The sequence below is a fragment of the Curcuma longa genome, chromosome 11 (assembly GCF_044706935.1).
Source record: "Curcuma longa cultivar G26 ecotype Majalengka, Jawa Barat chromosome 11, ITB_CL_G26_1.1, whole genome shotgun sequence".
NCBI lineage: Eukaryota > Viridiplantae > Streptophyta > Magnoliopsida > Zingiberales > Zingiberaceae > Curcuma > Curcuma longa.
The window spans coordinates 22885451-22897674 of NC_133871.1; the positions used below are offsets into that span (position 1 = coordinate 22885451).

Sequence of the window (12224 nt, forward strand, 5' to 3'; positions counted from 1 at the left end):
GAATAACGATGATACTTTTTCAACAATGAGTTCTCTGCTCTGATGATGATGCTCAGGAAGAAGAATAAGAGGAAGAAGAAGAATGAAAAGAAAGAAAGAAAAAAACATTCTTGTGAAACAGGAACAAAAAGCTAATCAATTGCCTTTATCCCAAACGAAGAGATATTTCTTGTTCTAATACTATTCCTTACATTAACCGTACGTTGACTTCGCCTGTCCCAATTCCTTGTTCTTTCTCGCAGCACTTGGGAGATGGAAAGCACGACGATTCTGACATCAACCTCTACCATAAAGATATGTATCGCAATCTTATCCGATCTGTTTCACATTGGCGCTGGTTCACCATGGAAGTTTCTCATTTAGTTGCATCTCTGCAAGCATGAACTCACAGAGCAGCAGTAAATGGAATACAGCTCGGATGTCACCTTCATGCACCCAATTTCCACACTAGAACTAGCTAGCAAATTACCAGCTTATGATTCTCGCAGCACTTTTCTTTCTCTAAGAAAAGTGAAAAATAAAATAAGAAAAAGATGATGCAAAATTATTGAAAGCCAGACAGCAAGTAATATAATGTAATAGAATTATAATGTTTCTTGTTGTTATCAACTCGAGTACAGTGTTGCTTTTATATAGACAGGCCATCCACACTCATCTTCATTAAGAAATGAGTGCAATCGATCCGTGCTTACATACTCAACTTCCTTGTGATTAATTCAAGATTTATTTTATATTTTAGATGTTGTGGATGACTTAACTTTCACATTTGCCAATCGTGTATTATCTTTCATCGTGCCTAAATTAGGTGGTGTCTACGTGAAAGCAACTGAGTCAGTGGAGCTCACATATCTTCAAATAAAATATGAAAAAGGTTCTAGTACCTTGCCGTACGTTGATTTTCCATGATTGCAATGTACACGCACCAACGTTATTGCTCACTGCTGCCTCAGCAAAATGCATGCCTCTCGCCATTGGCCTTCTGTACGTACACCAGCTTTCCCATCTTCCACCACCTTTATATATGTCCGACTCCAGGTCTCCTAAGCTCGGCAAGATCAAGGAAGTTCCCAATTAGCTGCTTAACTCGCATAGAGTAGTGGAATTGGAATTCCGGCATGGGCAGCGAAAAGGAAGTTCCTGCCAGTTTGGGATGGCGAGTGACCGTCCCCGAAGGCTCCTCGGCGACGGCAGAACCCGTCGCCGGTTGGAACTGTAGGACTCGGCGCCGACTGGTTGAGTTCGGAGTAGGAACTCTGGCGAAGGTGTCGACGTTTGGGAAGAAAGTCTGGAAGATAGGTGCCGACGATCCGAGGAAGGCCATACATGGCGTTAAAGTCGGCGTCGCCCTCACTCTGGTGTCCCTCTTCTACTACGCTCGGCCCCTGTACAATGGCTTCGGGAGCTCGGCCATGTGGGCTGTGATGACCGTCGTCGTTATCTTCGAATACACAGTCGGTGAGTCCGGAGTTAAATAAACTTTCTTCTTCTTCTTCTTCTTCTTCTTCTTCTTCTTTCCTTGTTTTTTGCCCTTCTTCTATTAATGGCACGGATACAGGTGGGTGCTTGTACAAAGCAATAAACAGAGCCATTGCGACGCTTAGCGCCGGCGCCCTTGCAGTGGGAATCGACTGGGTGGCGACCAAGTCGGGCCAAAAGGTGGAGCCACTGATTCTTAGCGCGTCAGTGTTCCTTTTAGGTACGTGATCTGCAACAACAGCTCTCAACATTCACTCAATTACGCACAGTGCGTCACATTTTTTATCTTCTTCTTTCTTTCTGGTGCAATTAACAGCTGCAGCAGCAACCTTTTCTCGGTTCATACCGACTGTGAAAGCTCGGTTCGACTACGGCGTCACCATATTTATCCTCACCTTCAGCTTGGTAGCTGTCTCAGGCTACCGCGTTGATGAACTGGTGGACTTAGCGATACAACGCGTCTCGACGATCGCCATTGGCATCGGAATAACCATCTCCGTCTGCGTGCTCGTTTCCCCTGTTTGGTCCGGCCAGGAGCTCCACCTCCTCATCTCTAACAACATGGCAAAGCTCGCGGACTCTTTGGAGGGTATGTGCCTTAATTAGCTTCCATCTCTTCAGTCATAAATACCCTCCAGACTAAGAATGATCGTCCGTACGTCCAGGTTGCGTGGAAGATTACTTCGTTACTGCTGACAACAACACAAATGGAGAAGAGTGTTCTTCGTCTCCCCGCTCCAAGGCCTACGAGTCTGTAATTAACTCCAAAGCATTAGAGGATTCACATGCCAATTTGGCGAGATGGGAGCCGATGCATGGTCGTTTCGGATTTAGGCATCCATGGAAGCAGTACCTCAAGGTTGGATCTTCCACGAGGCACTGCGCTTACTGCGTGGAATCCCTCCATGCTTGTCTCAATTCAAAAACGAAGGTATGTAGTAAATTAAACTACTAAACGATCAGTTCAGATACTACCAGAGGACATATCTGAATAATTAATCTGATATCAGGCACCTGAAAGCTTGAAGAAACATCTCAGAGATGCTTGCGTCAAACTAAGCTCCGACTCGTCCAAGGTGCTGAGGGAGCTATCGAGCTCGATCAGCATGATGAAAAGGTCTCCGAGAATCAACTTATTTGTCGAGGAGATGAAGCTCGCAGTGCAGGAGCTCCAGCTCGCTTTCTCATCCCTCCCCGACCAATTGTTACTGACCCAAGCGACGCAATCGAAAGACGAAGAGCACAAAAGCAACGACTGTAGTACTGGCGGAGCTGCTGCGCCGAGCCTGCTCGACATTGTGCCGCTTATGACAATGGCGTCGCTGTTGATAGAGATATCGTCGAGGATCGAGGGGGTCGTCGATGCCGTGGGAATTCTTGCGAACGTCACTTGCTTCAGATCGATCGGAATCGATAAGTCGTCTTCGAAAGTACAGGACGAAGGGCAGGAGATGAAAGCGCTTCAACAAGTTTGATCTCTTATGCCAACAAATTCAATAAGCCGGTGCATGAAAAATGAGCGCAGCACCTTTGATTGGTTACCAGTTGGGCCCCGAGCTAGAATATACTATTGTTTTTGTAAATTAAGGATATTAATTAATGATATATATTCTATCAATTTCATTCTCTTATTTTCTATTTTTTAAAAATAAATTATTTCCTTTTCCTGTGAATTTTTAGTTTATTTTCTCTTTTTTAAATTACTGTACCGCTTCGTGGCTCGCATTCGAAAGAGGCACAAAGCGCCTCTTCTTCCTCGGTTCCTGCCTAGGGTTTCCACTTTCCGCTCGTCATGCGCGTCGCCCCGAAGACAATTGCTCGCCTCGCATCAGCGATCTCTTAGGGTTTCCTCCCATTACGATTTCGCATTAGATCCATGGAGTTCACGGATCCGTATAAGCAATCTGGTCCCTGCTGTTTCTCGCCCAACTCCCGGTTCCTTGCCGTCGCTGTGGATTACCGCCTCGTTATCCGTGAAGTCGTCTCCCTCAAGGTAACCAGTGTTTTGCAGTTATTCGTAGATTCCGAAGTAATTTTCAGCCTGTTAGCGCAAATCATGTTGCCGTCGCTTCTTGCTTTCAGGGAATTTAGTGGAAGGAAATGCATGTTGAAATCTTGGTTCTTTTACAATTGATCCATTCGTTAGAAGTATTAACTCTGCATCTATGGATAACTTTTCTGTCTTTATGATTCAATTCTATGCCCTCTGTTGTTATGAATTTTGCGTATGAAGACGGAATATTTTTGTTAAAATATTGTCAACTAACTGTAAAGCATACTTGCTCTATGAGTTCAACGACTTCAAAAAGGGAAAAAAAATTTCTGCTTATTAACTATTCTGAAAAAGAATTTTGTGATATTCTAGTTGATTTGCTCTGTCTCCGTAGGTCATACAACTATTTTCTTGTGTGGACAAGATAAGATATATTGAATGGGCCTTGGATTCTGAATACATACTTTGCGGTCTTCACAAGAAACCGGTAGTACAGGCATGGTCACTAACCCAACCAGAATGGACATGTAGAATAGACGAAGGCCCTGCTGGAGTTATATATGCAAGGTGGAGCCCTGACAGTCGTCACATACTGACTACATCAGAGTTTCAGCTGAGATTGATTGTTTGGTCACTGCTAAACACTGCCTGTGTTCATGTGCAGTGGCCAAAACTTGCTTCAAGAGGTGTTTCTTTCACTAAAGATGGCAAGTTCGCTGCAGTATGCACAAGGCGTGATTGTAAAGACTATATAAATTTGCTTTCCTGTCAGACATGGGAAATTATGGGCACCTATGCTGTTGACACAATAGATTTATCAGGCGCTGAGTGGTCTCCGGATGATAGTACCATTGTGATCTGGGACTCTCTTCTCGAATACAAGGTGATAATGTTTTGATCTTCTAGAGATTAGTTTTCTTTTTTTTTTAATGGAAGGATACTTGTTATCGTGTATTTGTTTCTTCAAATCAAGTATTTTGATATAACCATATTCCTAAAAATGGTTCTATGATTAAAAATGCTAAATCCATTAACTTGTTAATGCTGGTCAAACAATTTCTTTTTGTTATATGTGCTTCTCATCAGTACTCTGTTTGTGTGTCAATATGCTTTTTATAATATTCTCTTACTATGGAAAATGAAATCATTATTTTAACAGCATATGCTTTATATCTACTATTCTGGAACAGAAATTCATGATAAACTTTTCAGATATTACTTAAGATTTGCTAATGCTAAAACCTTTTTTACGGGGGAAACACACACGCTGTACATGGACAGAAAGAAATAGAAGGCGAATGAAATAGTTTAAGGGAAGAGAAAAAGTAAAGAAAGAATTGTACTATCTCATATCTGTTCTATTTCATTTATCTTATTTACTTAGACATTATTAAAAAGAGAGAGAGACTTACTCTTAGTTATTTGGAGATGTGTAAACTTCGTCCAACAACATTGTGGAACTTCACGCTTTCCCATGTGGAGCTTTTAATAGGGCCATCTCTTTGAGGGTGAAGTGGTGTTGAAATTAATTTTTTTTGCTCAAGGCTCTCTAGGAACTCTGCCAAACCTCAACTTGAAATAGGCTTTTCAAATCAAAATGATACTAGGATATTCAAGGAGTTTGGTAATTTCCTTGGAATTTGATCCAACTAGGCTTTCTAATGCATCCATTTTGCAAATGGGTATAAAATTACCAACCTAGATTAACAGTTGATTATCCCATCTCTTTGAGATCTTAGAAGACCAACAATAAAATACATAGCAAAATGTTCGCATTACAACTTTTAATCTGGATCTTTTTTGCAATGATCCTGCTGGTATTTAGCGTTCTTTCTTAACCTACAAACCCAATAAACACTGAGCCACAAAAATCAATATTCATCTCTTTACATGTCATGCCATTAAAAATCAATAGTGAACCCCCTGCTTCAATCTCTGACTGTTGGTGAACAATGACTAACACATGCAATGGTGAATAACTGATGTGCATATGCATTTTGGGAGAGTATCCCATAAGACTGAGTTGAAATACTTGAAAAAGTCTAGTGTGTGCATGAAACATTGTATATCCCCTTCTTTGCGTGAGTGAGGACCATCTGGTAATGAAGACTTTGTCAATCTATCTGCCTTTGACAGAGTTTGATTGGTAGGGGTTAATGAGAGTGTTCATCAAGGGTTTCATCCAGTTTGCTAGGACTGCCTCAATGAACTAAAAGGTTTCTTGCTATTCTATCTGCTTCAACCTAAACTTTCTGATTCTGTTGTGCCCTCGGCTGTTTGCAATATGTGCTACATTAATAATGCTGCTTATGATACACAGGTTCTGATTTATTCTCCAGATGGTAGATGCCTATTCAAGTATCAACCATATGATAGTGGATTAGGTGTAAAGACTGTTGCCTGGTCTCCATGTGGCCAATTCCTGGCTGTTGGTAGCTATGATCAGATGTTACGGGCCCTCAACCACCTGACATGGAAAACTTTTGCTGAATTCTCTCATGTAACTACCATTCGCAGTCCGTGTAATGCAGTTCTCTTCAAGGTGAGCATATATGCACTATTCACACTCATTTTGCCTCACATGTTTCAGTTGTCCCACTAACTGTTAATTCCAAGATATTTATATCTGTGGTAGGAAGTTGATGAACCTTTGCAACTTGATATGACTGAACTATATCTAAGCGACAACTTCCCACATGGAATACAAGGTACTTGCGCTGGTAAGCATAATGATGATTCTTTTTCTTGTAGTTAGTTTATGACTATTATTACCAAAAGTCCCTCGGCCAGAATACTTGAGCATCATGATTTGCAAAGCAAAATAACTGAAGATGTAGAAAATGCACCATTCACATCTAATTTATGATTATTCAAACATGATGCTTTTGATGCTTTCCTGATTATTGTATCGCATGGTTTTACATATGTGATGCTTTATTAGTCACATGAACTCCCTTTATGCTTTTGATTTACATGAATTTTTCCATCTAAAGAAACAAAAAGAAAGAATTTTTCATGTTCACTCATATTCTTTTGGAGCAATCCTTGCATAATATACAACTTTTGGTCTTCAGGGTTGTGTTGTCTGATTTCATGTGTAGTAACATTTGACTGTTGGAGCTGTTATTCACAAGATTTCAAATTTCAGTATCAATACTGATTGCCAAAGTGATACAATAGCAAATATCGATTTCTATCAAGAACATACTGACCAGACTATGTCAAGCTAGTTTGTGTTGTCTCACTTCTATGATCTCCTGATTATCAATTACTATTCAATGCAATACTTATATATATGTTATACTTCACATCTATATGAGATGAGCAAGTGAAAGAGAGCAATGCTCCTTTTATATTCCTAATTAGTCTTCCTCTTTTTCTGGCTTACCATTTCTACATAAGGAAATTGTATAAATCCTGATAAAATTAAGGCAATTAAGGACTAACTTGAACCAGACACTAATTAGGAAGTTCAAGGCCTCCACAACGTCATTATCCTTCTAAAAACACTTCGATTGTGGATTTCATCAAACATTTCCTCAATAAAGAGTTATATTTGACTAAATTAGGTTTTATAATCTTCTAAGAGATTAAGGAAATGATGATTGAGTCCTCCTCAGACATCCTTATCTCTCAAAATCAGTTGAGGTTCCCTGCAATGCATCCAGAATAAGAATTGGAGGTACGTTAATGAGATTTGAGAAATGCTACTTTAATTATGATAAGGTGTTTGATACTTTCATTTAGGCGCTGAGACAATGGTAGTATTCCTTAATGACAAATAAGTTTGCCTTGTACTCTAACCACATGACACAAAGTTTTATCTAGCCAAAATAAGTTAAATGAGTTTAGGCCCTGAGACACAGTTTTCTACTCATTTTCTCATTTAGGCCCTGAGACAATGAGTTTTATACTTTAGGTCCTTTTTTTCAGAAAAAGGAGCTTTTTTTAACAACTAATGGTTCAACACATGCAATGTCTATTGAACCTTCATCTCTCTAGAAAATGCTGCCGAGGGCAACTTGAGAGTCAAGTACAAAGTTATGGATTGTCCATTCAGTTTACCGTTCCAAAAGCCAGCAGCAGATAAACCTAATCCAAAGCAAGGAATTGGTAAGCGCCTTTCTAGTTCTTATTTTTCTCTACTCATCAACTTGTCTTTTTTATCCAGTACTACTATTCTATTTTGTTTTAGTCATATCATGTGGAATAAATATATGCTTCTTACCATTGCTTTATATCGTCAACGATGCTCTCATAATTTACCACAAATCCTATGGGCTTTGCTGAATAGATTAGATTTAAAAAAGATATCTGAAATTAACCGTACTCTTCTTTGGAAATTAAGTAATGCTTCAATTTTACATCTAAACCATAGTTAATTAACTAACGATGCTTCACATTTTAACTAACTATGATCTAAACTATGATAAACAATCGTCATGATGTTTGCACCAGCTATGCTGAGATTGCCCCTAGTCATCGGAGTATCTACATTCAAGAATAAAATGGCCTTGGCATATTTCATCATTCAATCGAGTTGTAATAGGAATACTAAAGACTAGAAAATGGTATATAAAATATATAATGCTCAATTGTGATTCTCCTTTGAGAATATGACACGTGCAATCTTTTTATCGCAACAATTTATCACATTATGGAACTTTTTCCTTTTTCATCAAATAACAATTTGAAAATTCTTCACTATTACAATATGTGCAGGTTTATTAGCGTGGAGCAATGACAGTCAATACGTTTGCACTCGCAATGATAATATGCCGACTGTTCTGTGGATATGGGATATTCGACGCCTTGAGTTGGTCTCAGTATTGGTGCAGAAAGATCCAATTCGGGCGGTAGCCTGGGATCCGACTTGCCCTCGGCTTGTTCTGTGTACTGGGACCCCCCAGTTATACATGTGGACAGCCACTGGAGCATGCTGTGTCAATGTTCCATTGCCAGACTTTGTTGTATGCGATATCAAATGGAACTCAGACGGAAGTTGCCTTCTCTTGAAGGACAGAGAATGGTTCTGCTGCTCTGCAGTTGTTTCTGTGCTGCCGCACTCCAGTGAAGACAGTTCCGAGGGTGAAGATGATGATGCTTATTAGATGCATGATTATTGTTTAAATAGTATTCTCTATGATGAGCCTAATATTTTTACCAGTTTGTTCTACTGTTTCAAATCCAAACGCCGATTTGTTATTTTAATCGCTGATTGAAATCTATACATGATCTTGATCAATGATGCTCCCTTTCTGTAGATTTTCCGGTCTTGCTATAGTTGTATTAAGATGCATACAGATGATTTTGATTGTAGTTCAATAGATTTTGGGAAACTTTACGATGGTAAAATGGGTCTAGATTAGAAGGTTGTTCCCCCCAAAGTTGCCATCGCGCACGGACTACCTTATTTCATGGATCGACAAGCAATTTCCATGTCAGCGTATTTGTTTATATCCAGTCAACTGAGCTTGCAAGCTTAGAGTCCCAGTTATTCAGTTAAAGTGAAGGGCATTGGGAATCCCAGCAAGAAATCGTCCAAGGAGAGATCTCACATCGATAGGAGTGGGAAGGAAGTCAAGGAACCATGTGACACCAATTTATGCTGCGAATCGAAGCAAAGTCAACTCTCGAATTAAGGAAGACCCAATTAATGTTTTTATATATTCCAGAGGCCAAAATCCAAAGCGAACTGAAGCTGAAAGAGGACGAAAAGCGTCACAAAGTAAACGAAGAAGAAGAAGAAGAAGAAGGGGAAAAAAAAGGAAGGTAAGGCGTGAGGAACGCACTATTACATGCCTAATTCTTCTTCCCTTTATGGCGGCCTAATACGTTATTCCAGGAAATAAAGGAAGTGGGCGTTCCGAACGCCTCTTTGTGTGAGTCCCATGGCCTTCCGCCCCAAGAAGCCCAACTCCGCCTTCCCCACCACTCTTCTCCTCCTCCTCCTCACCCTCGCCGCCATCGCCATACTACTCCTCCACTCCCCTTCCATCTCCTCCCCGTCCTGCCGCAACGCCGCCACCTCTTCTGCCCGCTCCAAGGTCACAACCTTCTCCGGGGACCTCCGCCGCGCCGACTTCTCCTGGAACAGCCTCCGCCTCACCCCCGACGGCCCCCCGCCCGCCCGCCTGCGCATCGCCGTCTTCACCCGCAAGTGGCCGGTGTCATCCGCCCCCGGTGGCATGGAGCGCCACGCCCTCACCCTCCACTCCGCCCTGTCTGGCCGCGGCCACGCCATCCACGTCTTCACCTCGGCGCCCTCCTCCTCGGACGAGCTTCCGCCCGAGGGTAGCGCCGGAGGCGGCCCGCGACTCCACTTTCTCTCCGGGACGAACTGGCGGTGCGACGAGGCCTGGGCGCTGTACGAGGCGGAGGCGGAGCAGGGCGGTGCCTTCGACGTGGTGCACTCGGAGAGCGTGGCGGTGTTCCACCGGTGGGCGCGCGGCGTTCCTAACCTCGTCGTGTCGTGGCACGGCATTTCGCTGGAGGCGCTCCATTCGGGCATCTACCAGGATTTGACCCGCCGCCCCGACGAGCCCCTCTCCCCGGCATTCAACCGCTCCCTTGGCGGGTCCGTCTACAAGGTCCTCGACGAGATCCGCTTTTTCCACCACTACGCCCACCACGTCGCCATCAGCGACAGTACGGGGGAGATGCTGCGCGACGTGTACCAGATCCCCTCCGGCCGCGTCCACGTCATCCTCAACGGCGTCGAGGAGGACAAATTCGCCCCGGACGCCAGCCTCGGCGACGCCTTCCGTGCGGAAATGAACATACCCCTCGGCTCGTCGGCTCTGGTGATGGGCGTGGCGGGGCGGCTGGTGAAGGACAAAGGGCACCCGCTGCTGTACGAGGCGTTCGCCAAGCTGTCCCTGCGCCACCCGAATGTGTACCTGATGGTGGCGGGGTCGGGGCCGTGGGCGCAGCGGTACGCGGAGTTGGGGCGCAACGTGGTGGTGCTGGGGCCGGTGCCGCCGGAGAAGCTGAGAGCGTTCTACAACTCGCTGGACGTGTTCCTGAACCCGACGCTGCGCCCGCAGGGGCTTGACCTGACGCTGATGGAGGCGATGCAGTGCGGCAAGCCGGTGGCGGCGACGCGGTTTCCCAGCATCAAGGGGACCATCGTAGTGGACGATGAGTTCGGGTACACGTTCGCTCCCAACGTGGAGGCGCTGCTGGAGGTGCTGGAGAAGGTGGTGGCCGAGGGGCCAGCGCGGCTGGCGGAGCGCGGCCGGGCATGCAAGGACTACGCCCAGTCCATGTTCACGGCGACGAAGATGTCCTTGGCGTACGAAAGACTCTTCCTCTGCATCAAGAACAACACCTACTGTTCCTATCCTCTGCCCTTCGATTCGATTGATCAAACTCATCGCCATTTTTGATTCCATTGCTTTTTTAACATTTAATTACATCTGGTCTGGTCTTTCGATTACAGCTTACTGCACTATCAGACCACAACAATATACTTCTTCTTCTTCTTCTTCTTCAATAATCTTCTTTTGGGGTTCTTCAATAATCTTCTTTTGGGGTTTCTCCATTGATTTATGTTATGGTAGTAAAGAGTGAGGTCGGGCTCAATCAAATCCGAGAGTAGCTTATCAGACCCAACGCAGCCTGGCTCACGGAGCCCAAATCGAACCGAATCACTCAGAATGTGGACCCCCCTAGTCGAGCCGTGTGGACCGAGTCGGGAAAGTCGGGCCTGTATCTCAGGAAGGCTCTCCGCAACGCGAGTCCGAATCCTCTCGCGTGGGTTCCCCTCAACTCTCGAATTTACCAAGTCGATTCGAATCCTCAACGCGGAATCATCCTATTGAATCAAACGGAGTCAGTAGGGAGACGAATCTCCCGAACCGATTCGGCTCTATGTCAACTATCTCGCCGATAACCGATTCGGGTCCTCGACTCGGGATCATCCGCTCGAGTCGAATCAACTCTCTTCGACCCTTCTTGTCCTGGCCCTTGAAAGACCACTCCACTATCATCTGATTATGAATGTCCTCCTGCCACCTTTGCAACTAATTATGATAATGCTCTGACAGATGTATGTGACAAGACCTCTCAGATACAAATGAACGATGGGACATATACTCTGAATGTACCATGTCTTCTGACAAGTTCATACCGGTGGTGAGACATCAACCATACTCATGACGTCACGTGACTTCTCAGACTCGTATACAAGGTTGGTTCTGTACTGGAGGAATGTATGCAATCTCACAATTCTCGCTGTTCATTCTCACCTTCCTCTTCCTCTCTTGCGAACTGACTTAAGCATCGGAGTGATCGCGCCAGGGCAACCCCTGGCCTTCCTTCTCACGATTGTAGTGAGCACAAGTTCGAGGAGCTTCACGATCGCCTTTTAGCCCAGTCTCACTCAAGTGTGGTGCGGAGAAGGGTCTAAGCATCCAGGAGCGAATCTTAACATGAATAACTTGTTTCATAATTTGCTCTTGTTCTAGAAAAGCAGGGAAGACATTAAAGGAAATTTTTGAAAAATTAAGAAATGTCATGTGTATCTTAATTGTATCGACTGAAAGATTGCACGTATCGTTTCCATTTATTGCACAAAAAAGATTAAAATAACTTTTATATATACACATTAAAGAATATAGTAAGTTTTTCAGGATTTATTGCACTGAAACTGCGCTTAGTTTCTAAAAATAAATTACTCGATGAAAAAATATATTCGGAAATGTCTTTTTAAATAAAATAAATTGTTTTATGTTATTGGAATGTGTTTTAAAGA

General features: G+C 43.5%; 3 protein-coding genes across 4 annotated transcripts; all 3 read left to right on the forward strand.

The window, feature by feature from the left end:
* The first annotated feature begins 1115 nt into the window (after positions 1-1115).
* Positions 1116-2959, forward strand: LOC141840307 (aluminum-activated malate transporter 10-like). The gene is made up of 5 exons (XM_074728249.1): positions 1116-1455; positions 1556-1696; positions 1793-2065; positions 2142-2407; positions 2487-2959. The coding sequence occupies exons 1-5, from the start codon at positions 1116-1118 to the stop codon at positions 2949-2951; spliced, it is 1485 nt and encodes a 494-aa protein (XP_074584350.1). The 3' UTR covers positions 2952-2959.
* Positions 2960-3256: 297 nt separating this feature from the next.
* On the forward strand, positions 3257-8720 carry LOC141839894 (uncharacterized). Of its 2 annotated transcripts, none has more exons than XM_074727745.1 (6): positions 3257-3469; positions 3864-4352; positions 5790-6011; positions 6105-6189; positions 7472-7582; positions 8192-8720. In XM_074727745.1, exons 1-6 carry the CDS (start codon positions 3353-3355, stop codon positions 8578-8580), a joined length of 1413 nt encoding a protein of 470 aa, XP_074583846.1. In that variant the 5' UTR covers positions 3257-3352; the 3' UTR covers positions 8581-8720. The 2 variants fall into 2 exon arrangements, with proteins under 2 accessions (XP_074583846.1, XP_074583847.1); XM_074727746.1 differs by having other exon boundaries at positions 6105-6177; positions 8192-8687.
* Positions 8721-9325: 605 nt separating this feature from the next.
* On the forward strand, positions 9326-10927 carry LOC141842192 (uncharacterized). Its single transcript, XM_074730416.1, has one exon. The coding sequence runs from the start codon at positions 9361-9363 to the stop codon at positions 10855-10857; it is 1497 nt and encodes a 498-aa protein (XP_074586517.1). The 5' UTR covers positions 9326-9360; the 3' UTR covers positions 10858-10927.
* The last annotated feature ends 1297 nt before the right edge of the window (positions 10928-12224 follow it).

Excerpts from the sequence above, each read along its gene's own strand:
- LOC141840307 (XM_074728249.1), top strand. The coding sequence starts at position 1,116 with ATGGGCAGCGAAAAGGAAGTTCCTGCCAGTTTGGGATGGCGAGTGACC. Across the intron at positions 1,697-1,792 it reads CGCGTCAGTGTTCCTTTTAG|CTGCAGCAGCAACCTTTTCT; the intron begins GTACGTGATCTG and ends TGCAATTAACAG. Across the intron at positions 2,408-2,486 it reads GTCTCAATTCAAAAACGAAG|GCACCTGAAAGCTTGAAGAA; the intron begins GTATGTAGTAAA and ends ATCTGATATCAG.
- LOC141839894 (XM_074727745.1), top strand. The coding sequence starts at position 3,353 with ATGGAGTTCACGGATCCGTATAAGCAATCTGGTCCCTGCTGTTTCTCG. Across the intron at positions 4,353-5,789 it reads ACTCTCTTCTCGAATACAAG|GTTCTGATTTATTCTCCAGA; the intron begins GTGATAATGTTT and ends TATGATACACAG. Across the intron at positions 6,012-6,104 it reads GTAATGCAGTTCTCTTCAAG|GAAGTTGATGAACCTTTGCA; the intron begins GTGAGCATATAT and ends TATCTGTGGTAG.
- LOC141842192 (XM_074730416.1), top strand. The coding sequence starts at position 9,361 with ATGGCCTTCCGCCCCAAGAAGCCCAACTCCGCCTTCCCCACCACTCTT.